Source organism: Chelmon rostratus, chromosome 11, assembly GCF_017976325.1.
Source record: "Chelmon rostratus isolate fCheRos1 chromosome 11, fCheRos1.pri, whole genome shotgun sequence".
NCBI classification, from domain to species: domain Eukaryota; kingdom Metazoa; phylum Chordata; class Actinopteri; order Chaetodontiformes; family Chaetodontidae; genus Chelmon; species Chelmon rostratus.
In genome coordinates, this window is record NC_055668.1 from 1,564,901 (window position 1) to 1,583,868 (window position 18,968).

At 40.9% G+C, this 18,968-nt stretch overlaps 1 protein-coding gene across 1 annotated transcript in view; it reads right to left on the reverse strand.

The window, feature by feature from the left end:
• Positions 1–13,924, reverse strand: part of slc2a15a (solute carrier family 2 member 15a) — a 29,214-nt gene extending 15,290 nt beyond the window's left edge. The window contains exons 1-4 of the mRNA XM_041947561.1: positions 13,810–13,924; positions 10,016–10,114; positions 4,150–4,310; positions 2,397–2,521 (exon numbers count right to left, since the gene is read on the reverse strand). Coding sequence (XP_041803495.1) covers positions 2,397–2,521; positions 4,150–4,310; positions 10,016–10,114; positions 13,810–13,854 — 430 coding nt within the window. The 5' untranslated portion in view covers positions 13,855–13,924. The remainder of the gene's footprint in view (positions 1–2,396; positions 2,522–4,149; positions 4,311–10,015; positions 10,115–13,809) is intronic.
• Positions 13,925–18,968: the final 5,044 nt, after the last annotated feature.

Genomic DNA, 18,968 nt, shown 5'->3' on the forward strand with positions numbered 1-18,968 from the left:
AGAAAGACAACACAAGGACAAATGTATGTGGACACTCAAACAGAGCATGTGCATGCCTGAAATTTCTACCAATAACCCTGGTGAAAAAGGGCTAGACATCTGAAATCAAACTGGGGCAAAACATTTTACAGTTTCAACATCTGAATTCTGGTCCACCCTGAGATGAAAACAGAGGGAGAAGATATATGTTTTAAATGACAATTTTTCAATTAATTAATAAGAACTAATTCATTACTTATTTAGAGCTCCTCTGGGTACCTTGTAAAAAGTCAAAAGAACATAACAGTGGCATGCACCCTACCAGCCCATCCAACCTGCTGAGCAGACAGACACTGATTAATTCAGTTCAGTGACATTAATGTGTATTTTAGTGTAGCATTCTAGTGCTCAAGTGATTAGTCAATTAACTAAGCAGTTAATCATGGGAAGATTAATTGTCAATTACTTTGATAATCAATTAATAATTTCTACCATCTATTCAGCAAAAATGCTAAACATGTGCCTGGTTCATATTCTTTAATGTGAGGATATGCTGCTTGATAAAGAAATGTCTTTGGGTTTTTGAACTGCTGGTTGGACAAAACTTGTTAGGAAATTGTGGAGGACGTATTTCACTATTATCTGGCTTTTACTAACATAAATAAGAGTAAAAATAAGACTACTACTACTTCTACTACTACTACTACTAATAATAATAATAAACTATCTATGGATAGCACCTATCGTAGAAGAATTCGAGCTGAAAGTGCTTCTGCAAATTTCTCCTTGGAGATGAATAAAGTATCTATCTATCTATCTATCTATCTATCTATCTATATATCTATGATGATTTCTTTGTTGTAAAGATAGATAGATAGATAGCTATCTATCTTTACAACAAAGAAATCACATGCACCAGGTGCTTCACATCAAAAAAGACACAGATGCAATATTGATGTAAAACAGGAATAGTAAAAATAAATAAAAATAAGGTGTAAAACATTTCAATAAAGAGAATGCATTAGATGGAAAATAAAATACACTGAAAAGAAATTAAAAATAGTGTACATAGAATCCATACAATCAAGTAAAATCTAACATTTTAAAAGAAGTGCAGCAGTACATTAGTGTGAAGCAAAGCTCAAAAGTTTCAGGCATGTATCAGGACTGTCATATGTTTATATATCTTATCATCCTCTGGATGACTTCAGTAATGTGGAGCAAAGCGTCGGTAGGAGTGAGGGATACAGGCTTCTGCCTGTGTGTGCTGTCCTTCATGCTTATCAGTGCGTTCGTGTTTTGGTACGACATGCCAAAAGTGTGATGCAGGTTGACACCGAGCAGCCTGCGACCAGTGATGTCTGGATGTATCCCATCAGACTTAAATTGAGCTTGACAGTTTCAAAAGATATTAAAATTATCATCAAATTTTATCCCATTGGTGAGGCATGCAGATGTCAGTCATGCATTCAGGGCAAACAAAAGACTTTCCTTTACCCAATGTTGGAATGGGGCCTATATCAGTTTCTAATGGTGCTGTTTTATTTGATTTCTTGCTGGATTTGCCTTTGCGGTGGGTGAAGTCAGCCCAAGCCTTTGCTAGGGTGGATGCTGCTGGTCTGGTGCCGACAGGGACCACTGGTTTGGGGGCCTAAATGGTTGATCTAGTGCCATTAGGGCACATTCTGGGCAGCGTGTCTGCCATGTCTGTGACAGGATGCTCCACAGCTGATGTAATTCTATACATGAAAATCTGTCCGTTTTCAGCAACATGTATGAAGGCTGCTACAAAGTCAATGAATTCCTCATTCACACATATTTGATGCAGCGTTTCAATCTTCTTTTCAAGCTGTGCAGTTCTCTCAGTCAGTTGCTCACACTCCAGGCAGCTCACAGAATTTGTCATGCTGTCTCCATGTCTGTTGCAGTATCACTACTTTTAGTACAGCACCCTCTGTCCACATTATCTAGTTGACAATGGTATCCGTCATATGATGTAGCACTCCACTCCACCACTCGTCTGGTTTCAGGCTTTCCACCAGATGTTGAACCTGGCTGCAGGGATTTGCTCCCATACAGCCAAAAGAGCCTTAGTGAGGTACAACACTGATGCTGGGTGATCAGGTCTGGCCCACAGTCAGAGTTCCAGTTCATCCCAAAGGAGTCGGATGAGGTAGAGGTCAGGACTTTGTGCAGGTCAGTCAAGTTCTTCCACATCAAACTGGGAAAAGCATTGTATTATGGAGCTGGCTGTGCACACGGGTATTGTCATGTTGAACCAAGAAAGGGCGTTCCCTAGACTGGAACAGTGACGCCTGCATACATTTCACCATATAGTTTACATGCCCCATGTATACAGCTGTAAATGGGTGCAACTCTGAGCACAGTGGTGTGTGCAAATGTGTGTGTGTGCTTACCTGAGTGAATTCCTGTGATGAAGCGGCCAAGGATGACCATCTCAGGTGAATTACAAATCCTGCTAAAGCCCATGAGTGAGCCAGCAATAAAGACCAGCACTGTTGTGTTTACCACTGTGCCTTTCCTGAAAGTACACACACACACACACACACACACACACACACACACACACACACACACACACAGCAGACATGCATTATGAATACACATAAAAGCATATGATCCAGAGGTTTATGAAACAGTAAGGACAGCAGCAGTATATGGTTGATAGCAGTAGCCCCCTCCCCTGATATACACACAGTCATAATGATAGACGTGTGCCTGTTTAAGTCCTGATTAACTATAAAATGCTTATACAGCCCACAAGGCTGGTCATAAGCTGTGATTAGCCATAAAACACTGCTGAGTAAAGAAACTGATCAGCCTGTAAATGGGATTATAAATTGCTTGCTTTTCATTTGCATTTACATGTTCACTAAAATTCTATGAAATGGTGATGAATGGAGCTTTCTGCTGCTTTGCACGGAGTATAAACTTTCCTCTCCACTTTGAGGACTAGTACACTTCTGAAGGGCAGAGGGGACGAGATGATGCTGGTGCACTCTGAAGGACGACAGGGCACCAGGGGAGGAGGGGTTACCAGCAGCTCTGAATACAGAGGGCAGAGGCGTGATTGAATGAAGGCCCTGATCTAGTGCCTTTTGTGCTGATGTTAGTGTCTGTGTGTGTGTGTGTGTGTGTGGGCACGTGTCTGTCTGTCTCTGAATGCCTTATGTCCTAATCTTGTTCTAAGCCATTTATTTTACTTTTGTATGTGTTCCATTACATATACTGGACCATGTTTATCAGTGAAATTTTCCTAATTTTGAAAAGTGTATTACATGTTCCTTAGTGTGACTGTGTGTGAACGGTGTGTGTGTTCAGGTGTTCATGTTGGTGGCAGCACCAGATGCTGCTGAGTGTCTCTCAGGCTGGCAGTGCCAACTGGCCACTATCCATGCACATGGTTGAAGGGGGGGAATTGGGTAAGGTGTCAGGAAAGAGTAGAGCCAATTTCCAAATACAGCTCTGAGAGCTGCTAAAGAGAAATATTGCCGGTTTAGTGTCAAACTCTTCTTGCTCTACAAAATCAGTTTGAGGAGGCAACATTACGATCTTTATCAATATATATTGAGAAATCAGAACTTTTGTAGAATTTAGGGATGTAGCCCACTTTTTCTTTCGAAAGACTGATTTAGATATTTTAAAGAGCAATTTGTAGGTTGGATTTAAGTTTGTGCACAAATTCCAGCTTGGCAGAGCATCGAGTCAACGGACCGACTGTCAGCTGCTTTCATGTGTGGGTGGTTTGAGAGATTGGACTTTACTGTACCGCTGCATCTGTAATGTGGCCACCCAGGAAACTCATCATGTTGAAATTTGTCTGGCCAATGTGAGATACGACTGATCTACCAAGGATCAGCTTGCTAGACTTTAAAGATACATACTGTATGTAAAAGGCGTGTGTGGGCTTCTAGAGTCCAAAATCTACACCTGCACAGACTGTACATGCCATTTGCACACATGAACATGTCCCCCGTACGCAGACACCCAGGGTAGCACTAAAATGCAGTTTGTGTGTGGCTCAGCTATTTGCACACGTCTGTTTTGGAGTATATCAACTGAAACTGACATTGACTGTTGGTCAATGGTCAATGCTGGTCTTGAATCTAGAATCCTCTGCTGAACAGTCTGTGAAAACAAATGTCTTACCTGCCGAAGCGAGTGACCAGCATGCCCACGACGAGGGAGCCAACCAGACCTCCAATAGCAAAGACAGACACAGTGAGAGAGTACATGAGGGTCAGGGTCTCCCCACTGAGTCCTGTTCCATTACGACTCACTGCTGTCTTGTTGTAGAAGTCCTTTATGTACTGAGGGGTGAAGGGATAGTAGAAATAGGATGTAGGGAAGGTCAGAAAAAGATTGCGGCAGAAACACTGAAAACCATGATGTATGAATGAATGAGAATTCGGTAATTACAGATATACCAAAGCTTTGCCTTCAGTGTGTCATGCTATTCTTGTGCAGTAATCATGGTTAAAAGAAAGCAATGCCAACTGTCTGTAATGTTGGGAAATGAACAGCAGTCTCCACACATACTGACCTCCTCTACACGGGTTAATTGACTCTCTAATGAAGCCATACTAAGATACTTCCTTTGCTCCTGACAGAGAGTCAGCATTCATACTGCCTGTGAGCCACGTGTCCCTCAAATGTAGACAAAGATGCTCTTTTAGCATTTAAACGACTAATACTGTCATGTTTCCTGAGTTAACAGTCATGAAAGAATTAATCACAAAGGAATGTGACGTCAACTGCATGTGGAAAAAAGAACAGTATGTTAAGATATGCCAGTGATAACATTTCTGCAAATTAACTGTAATGGCTTCTAATCATGCTCAGGCTACAGCTCTCACCATATTTGTTATGTACAGTTATGTATTACCATGGTCATGTGTCATTCAGGTGTCTATCAGAAGGGCAGTGGAAAAGGTGTTTACTTGTTTCCACACTCTCACAGTGTTGTGGAGAAAAGGTACCCAAGCCTGGGCCAGATGGGTTCAGGCCCGCTCACACATCAATAATATCATCAATGATCAGTAGCAGTCACAGGAGTCTGATGTGATAGGTGTGATAGTGCAAGTTGCTCTCAGGAGAAACTGAATCAAAAAACAGAAGTCACTCTCATTTATGCCCACGTTTAACTCCTCCTAACACTGAGCTTCAGTCCATGTTCAGTCCCAGCAATATTTGCTTTTTTGACTCACTTTCCACTGCACATCACTGCTATCTGAAGTTTGCTGGCCTTTTTATTAACTGAATATACAGCAAATAGCAGCACACACTTCAGACTTCTCTCACTGTGTTAGCATTACATTCTGCAGGTCACTTAAGGCAATGGTCCTCAACCGGACCGGTACCGGTCCGTGGATCAATTGGTACCGGGCCGCACAAGAAATAATTAATTATTTACGTTTTATTTATTATCTGGGTCTCAACCATCTTTTAATTTTGAAAAAACTTTTGTATTGAAAAATGACCAGATTCTCTCGGTTACTTGAGCGCTCAAATTTAACCCACAAGCTCGCAAAATTAGTAAAAAACAGACGTGTTTGGAAAGTTTCTTTGTGAAGAGACAGAAGAAGGGCCGACGACTTCCAAGAAAAAGAAGCTTTTAACAGACAACACCAGGAGTCCTACTGGAAATCTGGATTTGTCGACAGGTGATTCCCACACCGCGCCGCTCTGCATCATATGACCGGCTCTCTAATGAGGCAATAAAGCCTCAAAACTGCCACCTGGAGACCAAGCAGCCTGGATTAAAAGACAGTGGCGTTGGCGCAATGCTACGAGGTAGCTGCTAATAAAGTTGCATACGAGCACACAGTGATTTACGTTTATTATTATATTTACAATATAAACAATCTACGTACACCCCCTCCCCTCCCGGGCCGTGGTAAAATTGTCAAGCGTTGACCGGTCCACGGTGATAAAAAGGTTGGGGACAACTGACTTAAGATCAAAAAATTAAATTGCATAGTAACATGAATATGCAAACAACATATAATTATGATGACAGTGAATGTACGTGCACTAAATGTAATCAGTCGTTGTTATTGAGTACCCATGAGCAAATACAAATTGAACTTAGGATAAATATTTCCTACAGTGTCCTTGTCAGTCGGCTCTACAGTAATACAATAGACTGGCTGTGCTCAGCTTGACCATATTATTCTTGCTTCCCTAGCATAGCTGCAGCTGCCTGTGCTCTCCCCTGCAGAGCAGTGAATCACACAGAAGCTCGATTCACTAAAATACTCTAGTTTAAGCCCCGTTATTGTTTCTTGTGTAATAGCATCCATTCACATCACAGATATATACATTTGTTTGGTCTAAAAGATAAGTAACTGGCAATGTTTGAAAAACACACAAGGTCATTTCAACAGTTTTTGCTGTTTTGTTTGTGTTTCAAGAATCCTCAAAGATTCTTCCAGCTACCTGGATGAAAAATATTCTGTCTACTGTGTGATGAAAAATAAGTTTTTTAATCCATTAATCCCGTCATTCTCCCTCTTACTTGTATCCAATTACCTGGCAAGCTGCCTTATTTGTTGTGATTCTGAAACAGACTTTAGAAGAAGTTCAGGGTTTAGCCTGAGAGGAAAAGCTGTAATGTCACATAATGTAGTGATATGTCTTTAGTGAAGAGGAGGATTTAGATGGTTGACTGCTGACATTAATCCTTAAATTTACTCATTCCTTTGACGTTTTGGGTGAAATTAACACGGCTTAAAAAACATCAACAGATTAAACTGGGAAGTGTGTAGTTAACTCATTCCCACACCTACCACTGTGAAAAGGAACTTAGCGCTTCATCATTTCAGATCAGATGCTGTATTAGACCAGTAGAGAGCATTTTCAACCTGACCTGCTCGAGCCAATCAGAGAGCATTCGGTCCAGATAGGCGAGGAAACCTTGTCTATGTGTGTCATGTGGCTCAGATATCCTGCTCACAGCACCACCAACAACACACTCTTTTTTATCTCTTTCTCCTTTTTCACTCTGACATTTTCAGCTCCTCGTCTAATCAAATCCTCCAAGTCTTTTTTTGACCTCAGCCTCCTGATCAGTTCACCATGTGATGGCACGAGTTGTTGGACCAGCATCAATTCCCCAAATTCAGGAGGAATACTGGCAGAAAAAAGCGCATCCCAGATATCTCACGAGGACTCTTTCATTCCAGTCATAATTTAGTTGCAAAAACCCAACAACTCTTGGACTCTTTCAAACTGATTTAATAATGATGTTGGACTGTTTGTAGTGACATCAGGGAACAGGTCCTTCAGCAATAGTAGCAGGAGAAAGAGTTATACAGAACTGAATTACATTTGTATGAAAATCATTTGTCAAACTGTGTCTAATTTGGTCAAATTATAACAACATGAGAGATATATGATGTAAAGTGCAAAAGACAGCTAAAATATACAAAAATGGCATTAGAAGAGAGCATCTGTTGATATGGATAAGGGATAAACTTTTACAATTGCATTTACATCTAAGACTTATTAGAGCTATAGTTTATTGAGCTAGTGAATGAATCATTGTTTAATATTTTATAAATATATATATTAAAACCTCAGGTGGACATTTTAGCTGTCTCTAGGCGTGGTGTTGAACAGAATAGTCTGGACTGTGCACTCATCCTCACTGGCTGAGCCAGAAGCTGCATTCCATTTCAAAAAGTCCAGGATGTCATGCAGTTCACATTCGTCAGAAGTAATAGTTACCTGGATGCAACTCCAGTTCCACATGGAGCTCAAAAAAGGAGTTCCGCTATTGGTAGACAGATCACTGCAGTCAAAGCCCGATCAGGCGGTTGCATACATGCCCTATAAAACAGCGCCGCACCTGTTAGTGGGCTCTCTTTTGAGGGATCTGCAAGTAATAACAAGACTGCAGTTACATCCAGGTAACTACTTTTTCTACTTTGTACATGCCCCAACCTCTGATGGCAGTCAAGGCCATTAGGGATGTGATGAACCCCCAGCTGGGCCCAAGTCCATACGTGTAGCAACTCAGGCCCAATTGCTGTCTGGCCCAACCGTAAATAGTACGAACTGACCATAAACATAAACCCAGCAGACATTAGTTCCAGTTTGGAGGAGATAAAGGACACAGAATCTATTGCACACAACTTGTTCTTCTGTTTGGACGATTCTCTGCAGACATCGCCTCCGTCTTTGGCCACCTGCTAGACCTCCAAAGGGCCTTTGTCACCTGCCTCCAAGCAAACCTCCAGAGGTTTTAATTTCTCATCTTTTGCACTCATGCCAGCTTGTTGGATTTGTTGTGGGACTTTTGATTGTGGTTTTGATTCTCACTTGACTCCCAGTTTGTAAGTGTTTGTTTTGTCACCTTAGTCAATAAATTTATTGTGTTGCACCAGTGCTGTTGTTTGGGTCAGCATTTGGGTTCAACCCTGTTATTCCATGACACAGTTTCAACACACAAAGCTGAGATGCCGGATGGTGATTTCATGCTGTTGTGCCATTATAGAAGCTGAGCGCATGTACAGGACATACAGCGAGGCCTCCCTCCCCTCATCCAGGTATGGGAGAAAAGGGATTGCAGGTGAACAACCCTGGACTTAAAGGCAAATGAACTGTCCTTGAATTGAAAGTCCAGCACCCTCATTGCACCCCTATCCCCACTCAAATACAAGCAGCAGGGTTGGAGGACATAATGCAGAGCTCCTCAGCCCTCTAGCTGTTGAAAAGGGCAACAAGTGCTGTCTAGTAGGATTAAACACCCATGCCTGCCTCCTCCAAGAACTGAGGAGGCAGGCCTGTGAGACCCCCAAAAATAAATCTGATTCCACTGTGCTCCATCTTGATTCTGCAAAGCTACTGCATTTACAGCCTCAAATTAAGGCAGGCAGACATGCACTCATAGTCCATGAATCCAGGCAGAGCGCAGCACTGAATTTATCCCCGTTGTCGGAACATGATCTCACTGATGACAGTGAGGCGCAGAAAAATCACAAGAGATATTTGGGCCTTACCCCTGTTTCTGAGAGGATTCAACACAGTTTCAGCACACTTGGAAATCCATACATATGGGCCAAAGAAGAGGTGAAAAGGAAAGTGGCACTTCTCAAAACCTCCCCAGAGCAAACATTTTCCTGGAGTGAAGCAGTATGGAAATGGAGATGTATGCCTATTACATATGGCACTCATCCAGTCACATGACAGATGCATCAGCAGATATTACAGTATGCAAAAAGCTGTTGTGGGATGTAGCACTGGAAAACACCAATGGGATGCTGGAGAGTGGAGAGGCCACATTAATGAGCAGGAAGCAGTGGGAGAATGGCATAGCTCAATTCTCGATAGTGTATCCCTGCAAAAATGTATTAAAAAAATCAACAAAAGTATGTGAAGAGTAATCTGCACCAGTGGATGGCTCTTTACTGTACTCCCAGGAACAGTGTTTTATCCCCATGAGGGCTGAGCACATGCTGTTCTCATTTTTGATGTTACTGCAACAACTGAAGTGTTTTCTTTAATTGATAGCAGAGGCTAAAAGTGGAAATGGGGGGAGTGGGCAGGGATGACTGGCCTGTAAACTGCACACGACACCACACTTTGGTGATAAAACCTTCTGTGACTTGTTGACTGGGACGAAATCATCACTAATCACCCATGTCAGAGACTGGCTGTCTGTCTGGCACTGACAGGGAAAATTATTTGCCTTGTGCTGCTTCCTCGGCTGCAACTTTGCTGTTCAGCCCACATTGTAGTAATTTAATCAAATGCTTAGCATGTACCAAGTGTGCACAGAGCTCCTCTACGTGACAGCCCAGCAAAATGACATAAAACTGCAGGGTCTGTCTCAGTTGATATTGAAGTCCAGTGGTACAAGCGCAATTAATAAAATTACCAAAAATCTCTTGACACTCAGGGAATCTGGGATTTTTGGGGCCCTTGGGGTCTATGGCCCCAGACTAGTTGGCCACTTCCTGGTTGATAATCCAGCGCTGGAGTGTGTGTGTGTGTGTGTGTGTGTGTGTCTTACCACAGCAGGAGAGTTGACCACAGCCAGATTGTAGCCATAAAGCATGGAGCTCCCGAAGGAGGTAAGGAATGCCACTGCCAACAAAGAGCCAGTCAGCTGCTGCAGACAGAGGGTGAGAGGGATGTGTGAGGAAGTGCAGAATACTGAAAGTAAGTTTCATCCACAGAACCAGTGAAGACTGGTTCATGTTGTATTGTAAGTGCTAATGTTTCTCTAAAACACGCTAAATTTACCTTTTTCTTTATCTTCTTAAATAGTAAATGTGATAACTTTGCTAAAAGTAACATACATTGCCATTTGTCCTTTCACCATGTGTTGTCCTATAAAGTGCCAACAACTGTGCCCTGTCTCTGCTTTGTGCTATAAATCAGACTGAAATCAGTAAGTGTTTCAGAGAGCTAAATCACTCCTAACTAGATAAAATTCTCTGAATGACACAAATTTCAACCTGCTTTTAGGACAAGTAGAAGCATTGGATTCACTTTCCTGAGTTAGGAAATCACTCTTATCTGTGCTGATATTTAGGGGAGCTCCAGAGGTATCCTAGCCAGTTAGGAACTGCCAGGAGATGGCGTTAAGGCAGAACATAAGCACACATTATGTGGGAGGAGGGGTTCATTGAGCACAATAAGCTTATCAAAAGATATCTTTTTTGGAGAAAAATGCATTATTGCGCAGAATGCGAGTGTAAATATAGCTTTCAAATAATTCAGCAGTTATATATTTAAAGTTTGATTGCTTGTGCCAAGTTTTGGGAAAACAAGCTTCATTCACACAAACAGTTGATTTATTTATTTCATTATTTATGCATTAATCATTCATTTGTTTGCATGTTCACAATTACTGATGGTATAATTATATTACTTATAACTTTTAAGAGGTTTATATCACTTGAGCTTGAGAGAGAGTTCAAACCCTGTCTACGTTTCCCTCTCCACACCTCCACACCTGACCAACCACAGTATGAAGTGGGCGTGATGCCAAACTGTTAATTTCAGAAAGCTACAACAATTGTGATAAGCAGCCCTGAAGATTCCAACATAAGAAGCAAGCATTTTTTTAGAGCACACTGAGGCCCTCAGATTTCTATAATGAGTTCTCTGATAAGAAATCTGAGCCTTACTTTTCAGCTACCATATTTGTTTAAGCCCTGTGCTTATAGACACCTTTGTAGAGAAAATGCCAGTTGCTGTTAAATAGTGGAGATCTTAATTTGGAATGAGGCTCTTAATTTTCTTGTTGGCATTGTTCACATTCCTCACTACAACCAAACCAAAGGGTATGGCTGGCTGCCAATTCTGAAGGAGCTGAAAGGCAAAGACAGGGACCTTTTCTCCATAGTGTGACCAGTATCTGGTAATAAAAGAAATATACAAGTAAACTTTTAAATGTTAAGGCATAAACTATGAGGGGAACCCAGAAAAAAATCTGAAAATAATAGCTAGAAAGTGACGCAGAGAAAGAGTGGCCCAAATACTGAAATATATAACCAAGAAACGCATGACATGAAACTAAACTGAAATGATCAAGTTTATAGCTGGAAGGCACTTATGTTGATTATATGAGGAGTTTGGAGAACATCAATATTAGAATGAGCCTTGGTCCACTTTAGAATACTCTATACTACTATATATGGCTGAATTATAGTTTTCTTTATTATACACAAACCACATATCACTTCCCAAGCTTCTGTAATTTTTAATTTTAACATTTCTTGTAACACTTTTTCTGCAAACAGGAAATTTGAGATTTTTCTAAAAACTCTAATATCTGACTTGATATTAAAGAAAAAAAACAATATGGCAAATAGACTGCATTTATACAGCACATATATATAGTCTACTGACCATTCAAAGGGCTTTGCAGCACATGTCAACATTCACACATTCATACACTGATGGAACAGGCTGCCATGCAAAGTGTCAATCACATCCAACCTGGAAGTTTCCACAACTGAGCTCATATTTACATTCAGTACCAACCTTCCACACAAATGGAGGAAGTAGTGTGTCCTTTATGTAGCAGTCAGCAAAGTAAAGCTGAGGTGAGGGTGATGTTTGGGCATGAGGCCCATCAGACTTTTTTTTCTACAGGAAACCAGTTTTTGCGCCCTGCACAGACTCGCAGTCAATGTTTGCCTTTTTGCCATTTTGTTGATTTGCTTGTTTTTCCTTGATGTTTGTGCCTCTACCATGAGTAAGTAGGCTACATAGTTAAATTGTTTCTTTTTTGTCTGTTTTAGTGTGTTTATTGTTGATATGCATTCAGGAGTCTGCACAGGGTGTGCCTGGGCCTTGCTCAGTGGAGTTTAGGGGTTACCCACAGATTCCACCAGGCCTGGGTGTATTGCGTTCTGCGACCGACCACCGTAGCTGATCACGGCCATTCCAGACAATCCATGTGATTCCACCACATGAAAAGTCAGGAATCACCAAAGTCTGCACCAAAGTAGACTGACTGACAGACCAACATCCTGATTCCTAAAGTCATGCTACAAGCATGGCTAAAACAAGAACAGAGCGGACGCCTCCACCTTTAAAATGACATGCTTTGTTCACCCATCCATCCGCAATGACCTGCTCCCTCATTGATTCCTCTGTCATGCAGATTTGTCATTTTTCATGGGAATGTGGCATCAGGACAGAATACATCTGTGTCAGAAAATCTAGCTAACCTTAAAAAAATACATCTTACATCAGCCAAAAGGTTCATGAGTCAACTGAGTAATGAAACCCTTGTGTTGCTTTTATCACAAGCATCATTTTGCCTGTCCTACCTATCATACTGCCACTGCACAGCGAGGACTCAATCAGCGTTCTACTTAGGCCTACAGTCTTTGCTTATTCAACTAGTCAGTCAACATCTTGAGTCATCCAGTATGACTGCTTAAAAGTTGTATCCATGGGGATCTTCTCCATGCTTCTGCCTCACATTATCTACTAGACTGCTGCACATGCTGTCCACACTCACATGAATCAGTGTACAGTCTATGGGGAACCAAGCTTAATTTCCCACCATTATCCTCCACATAAACAACAATAAGATTCATATGAAGAAGAAAAATTCAATATAGCATAGGTTATATCTCATTTTTCCCTGACAACAAAAAGGTGATCAGCGCCTGAATGAAAGCAGTGTAACTGAGATGGGGGTAGATTTCACAAAGGTCTGGACAAGGCAAGGTGACTCCAACACTTATCTTTGGCTATTTAACATGACATTTGCCAAAATATGAATTATGTTAATCCTAACAAATTATTCAAAATAAACATGGTGTAACACACAGAAAAGAAAAGTTAATAAAAATATTGCAATGTGACTATTACAGTTGATGACAATTTTCAAAATATCTTTCTAAATTCAATGAAGTCTGATGAGACTCATATGTTGAATTTAAGTAGGTTCAAATTGCTTTTTCACATAGGCTGTCCTCCAACTGTACAGTCCAGTGTATATTAGCAACACTGCTCTACTCAAAGGACCAGTAAGTTCACCCACCTTCTACAACACGATTAAAAAATTGTCCTCATTTTTTTCTCTACTCAAATCAAATCAAATCAAGTGTAGGTTTTGCTTATCATTGTAACTTTTAGAATTTGAATGTTTGGATTCACATCTCATAAGATCTTATTTAGTGCAGCTACTGATCTACTTTGTCCCAGGTACAGGGCTACAAGTTTGAAAGCTGGTAGTAAATGCTATTAGCTGCTGCAGTCTATAAAACAATGTGGGGTCAGTCAGCTGACGGCCCTGGCTCCGGATCTGAATGATTCATGCAGTCAGCCTGAACTTACCGATGTGATTTTCCCTGACGACGGAATTAAAACCTCCTCAGCCATTTAAGATCTCTGACACCCAGACTCAAACTGCAAACAGTAGAAGGGTTCCTCTTTACTCTGCAGAGGATCTCATGGCTGTAGTAGCAGGCGTGGTCACACAGGGTTCCGGGAACTGCAGGTTAAAGTGGTCAAGCCAGTTCATGTGCAGCGCGCTGGGCCTCTACTCCACCAAACAGCAGTCCACAAGCTCCCGATAAGAAGCTCACACAGTGTCATCACATGACGGAAAGCAGCGTGATAGACTGAGAGAAAAGTCTGCTGCAAGCAATTAACTCTAAGTGAATTTACACAGAAAGACATGGAGGACAGGGGAGCCAAGAGGGCAGGAAAGGAGGAAGCAAGAGGAGAGGAGCGAAGGGGAGGAAACAACAGGAGAGGAGGAAACAAGAAAAGAGGAAAGAATCAGAGAAAACAAGAAGAGAGGAGAAAAGGTGAGGAGAAGAGAAAAGAGGAAAGGGAGACGAGAGGAAAAGAGGGAAGAGGAGACGCAAGGCAAAGGCTGAGAGGAGAGCAAAGAGGGAAAGGAGAGGAAGGAAAAGTAGCAAAAAAGAAGAGAGGAGCAACAAAAAGGAGACAACAACTGAGAGGAGTGGAGGATAGTCGATGGAGAAAAGAAAGGTGAGAAAAGGGAAGAGAAAAGGAAACCAAAAAGACAGGAGGTGAGGTGAGCAGGAAAAGAAACACAAAGAAGCAGAAAGTAAATAAATAGGGAGATGAGAGGGGGGGTGGAGGGGATAAAAAGGAAATGAGATTAGAGCAGTGGAGAAAAGGGGGAGGTAAGAGGTTTACAGGTTTACAGATGAATAGAAACCAATAGATGTCTGGAAAAACACATCCAGAAAAGTAAAAAGCACCAGAATGGTCTGTGAGGTGTGACAGGTGAGCTACCTGCGACATGAAGCATGTGTGATTGTAATGTACAGATAAAAGTTTAATTTTTTACTCAACTTTTGATTGCAGTAGCTTTCTTCTTCCAACACTGCAGAGTGAGACGATTAGTTGTTAAATGCAGTTCAGAACACACACGTTCAGTGATCATGATTTAATCATTTAGAGTTGACAGAAGCAGGGAAATGTTTTCTATGACTGATCGTTGGGTAACAATCATTCCTACGGCATTACACATTTCTTAATCCAGTAACTTTACCCCCTCTGCTGCTGCTGCTGCTGCTGCTGCTGCATGAAAGGCTGGTTTGTTGAGAAAATCCTGCCCTTTGGCACTAACATTCTCTCTATTAGCCTGCAATTCATCACACTATGCTCGTTATTATTACAGAAGAAGACATCTGTAAAGTCCACCAGCTGTCCTGAGATCTGCAATACTGTATGTCACGAGCGGACACAAGCACTGTCAGGTAACTAGATTAGATTCTTATTTTCTCATGTGACATGTGGATTCATCTAGTGAACACAAGGCCATGAGACCTCCTGGAAGTCAGGAAACATGCAACCCTGCAATTGTAGTGCAATTCATCACAGCAACTATGTCTGTGAGAAAAATGCTTATCTATTGAATGTTTTTTGGAAATGTCATTGCTGCCTGTTTTTAGCACACAGAAGTTGTGAGGAGGTGGTTGGAGTGGATGATGTGTGTAGAAACGACTCGTCCAGGGTTGTGTTCCTGTTAACTGTCCAGCTTTATTCTTCTTTACAGGATCCCCATTAGCTGCCAGAAAGTGGTCACTAGTCTTCCTTTGGTCCTCACTGATGCAACAACAAAGAATACAAAAAAAATCACACAGTATCACTGAGACTAAATAAATGAAGTGTAAGCCCTGGATAAAGTTCACAAAAAACATGGAATTACATTATGGAAACACAGAAACCCTCGAAAGAAAGAAAACACACAAAAAATAGAGAAAAACAAACAAACAAAAAGGTGCGAAAACAGAAGAAGACCAATAACATCTATGATAGATTACTCAGTTTCTGTTAAAGTGACTTCTTGAAGGAAAATTTGTTTTTGACCTGTTTGATGTTGATGTTGACCGTCACAAACTAATTAGGCTGCAGATATTATTCAGAACATTTATAGTTCTGCTTCCTACTTTGTCACGTGGCAGTTATAACCTTATTTTAATTGTCTGTGTTATTTCTATCAGTCACATTCTACGATGCTCTGCTCCCCCATACATATATACTGTCTAATTAGTATTAGAACAGTCATCAGGCCTCAAGCGTTTTACTTTTACCAAATTACTTCTCCAACAAAAAGATGCTGGAGTGAGCAAGGACTCACCGTTTGATGAATACTGCTCCTCATCCTCGTGTCTTTTCCTCACATCTCTCTCTCACATGCTTGCAGGCACGAGCTGAGACACGAGGAAGAGAAGTGAGCGAGGGCAGCGAGGAAGCACACAGCTAAATGGAAACACACAGAGCAGGTCGTCCGGCAGCCTCGAGCAGAGACGGTGGAAGCTGGAAAATGGTGTTTTTGTGATTAAAGTCTCCACTATGATCGAATCAACCCAAAACAAACAAACAAAAAACCAGTGCAGTTGCATTTTTATAGTGATTTTATCATTTTAATGTCAAGACTTCCAACTCTTTCAAACAGAATATGTATCAGGGTTATCAGGGAAAGTCTGCACAGCCTAAACAATGGTGTGGCGATGTCACAGTCCTCACATAGAGTCCATTCTCATTGACTGTAACCATTTTATGCCTTTGCATTTGCAGTTTTCCTCCTTTTTCTGATCAGTGTTTACATCCTGTCTCAGCCCTGTGTTACTGAGGCATTCCAACACCTGCCTGACTTCCACAGAGCACAAACGTGCAGAGGACCTGCTCAGGGAGGGAGAAAGGGGTGAACAGATGAATGCATTAAAAAAAAGGGTAATGCAACCACATTACACTGTTTTAAATCTTGAATTGTTAAACATTCTAAATACGATGTTACCTGTCGCATGTTAGTGTTTATTTAGTGTTTCTCAGTTTGGGTTGGGACTTGATGGAATGCAGGTTATATAATGCTGTTGAAGTTTAAGATAACAGCTCTGTGTTAACAGTGATTCTGTATAGTTTGTAGCATTGTAGTATTTAAAATGCAGCAAACTTTGTGGTTGACGTTCTGGTGCAACTTGGCCACATTTGGCTGTTGCTGCAATATGGAAGCTGTAGTTTTAGCTTCTGCGCCGGGCAGACTGATCAAAACTGTTCATCGTCCTGGTCCTGTTGTACAATGTGACTTACAAGCAGAATGTAAAGTCTGCTATGCCTGTGGTCAAGACGGTGAGGACATCTCTCTCTCTCTCTCTCTCCTACTACACCTCTCTCTTTCTCTACCCCTATATAACCAATTGGTTGAGACAGATAGCCACCCACCCAGAACCTGGTTCTGCTTGAGGTCTCTGCCTGTTAAAAGGTAGTTTTTCCTTGTCACTGTCACCAAGAGCTTGCTCTTGGGGGAATTGTTGGTTCTCTGTAGATAAAGAGGATGCTCCTCAACTACTCAATATGGAAAATTTCCTGAGACCACTCCTGTTGTGATTTTAGGTTATAAAAATTAAACTGAATTGAAGTGAAATTGAATTGTTAAGGTTTTGGGAGAATGACCGGTTCACAGACCAGGCATCAAAGTGGTATCATTGCAGTCATATTAGATTAAATCAAAAGCAAACAGCAGAGGAGTTATTCATAAAAAACAAATGAAAATGAATACAACCTCTACACATCAAAACAAAAGAATCAAATATGTACTCTAATATCACCTTAATATCACATCTCATCCAAAGCTGTATTAGTAAATAATGATGTAACATCAGATCATCATTCTGATTTATTTTGTTTGCAAAGGAAGACGCACAAGAAATGGAAGCCACAAAGGGAAGGAGATGGGAAGCAGTGTGTGAAGGAGAATGTCTTCATACAAGGGGAGGAGCGTTTGAAAGAGGAAGTCACACAGGAGATGAGAGGAAAGCAGCCAGAGGAAGATTTAAGGTTATCATGTACATATGTTACAGCTTTACTACTATGTATTATATTACGCAATAAAATGTGGCTGCCTACTGTACTTAACGAAGAAACAATAGGTTTTTGTCTTGTCAGTCAAAAAAAAAAAAAATCACAGAGGAAGATGACAGTGGCAGTGGGAGTGATAATGAAGATGATCAGTCATAACGAGGGTGAACAAGTCTTTATCTGTACCACCGTCCTTTTTTTTTATTCCTCATGTTGTGTTGACAAAACAAGAGGATCATTTCAACGGACTGCAATGAACTAACATTACATCAAACTTCACACAGGATTTCACACAGGACAAGAAGACACAAGGAATTATGGAAAAGTTAGTGGGACTTGAAAAAAATCAGCTTTAAATGATGAAGATGTACAAAGACAGCCACACTGTCTGTTTAAGGGAATTCAAAGACACTGGAAGAAAGGTCAGACAGTCAAGAGTATGTGACAAACGAGGTGTTTGTCAGTTAATGTGAAGGACTTCTTGTTAAAAAAAAAAAAGCATTCTCTCATTTTCTCAGTCTTTAGTCTTAGCAGAGGAATGATTGCAGAAATCATTGAGGACTTCAGATAAAACATCATTCACTGCAGATGTAGGCAGAGTTGAGCTTCAGCACTGCTCTGTGGTGCCAATGGCTCGTCTGTGTCCTTCCCTCAGTGAGAGAGAGAATTTTATTTTTATTAGCTCAAAAACGTTTTTTTTAAAACAATGACAATGTATTTTGAAAAACAGGAAAAAAATGAATAAAAATAAATTAATTAATGCAGAAACATAATTTACCTTAAAAACAACAGAACATAAAGCACTTTTAAGAGACAAAAAACTGTAATTGACTGTCAATCTTGCCTTCATCATCCTGATTAATATCAGAATCACATCAAAGTACCAAGAATCAAAGATTTTTCATATCTTATTGCTCCTGCTGAGGTAGATGAGGACCCCAAACAAAATGAAACAGCTGACATTTCACTCTCGGCTTCATTCCTGTATCTGTAGCTGAGGATGAACATGTGTTTAGAAGATGTTTTCCAGACAGCAACATCTGAAACAGGGAACGCAGCCTGCCACAGTCCACAGAGCTGTGCTTTTTATTCTTCAAGCTGACACGACAATCAACACAAAGAAAAGAAACTGTTCTGCCATTTCATTTTAATTT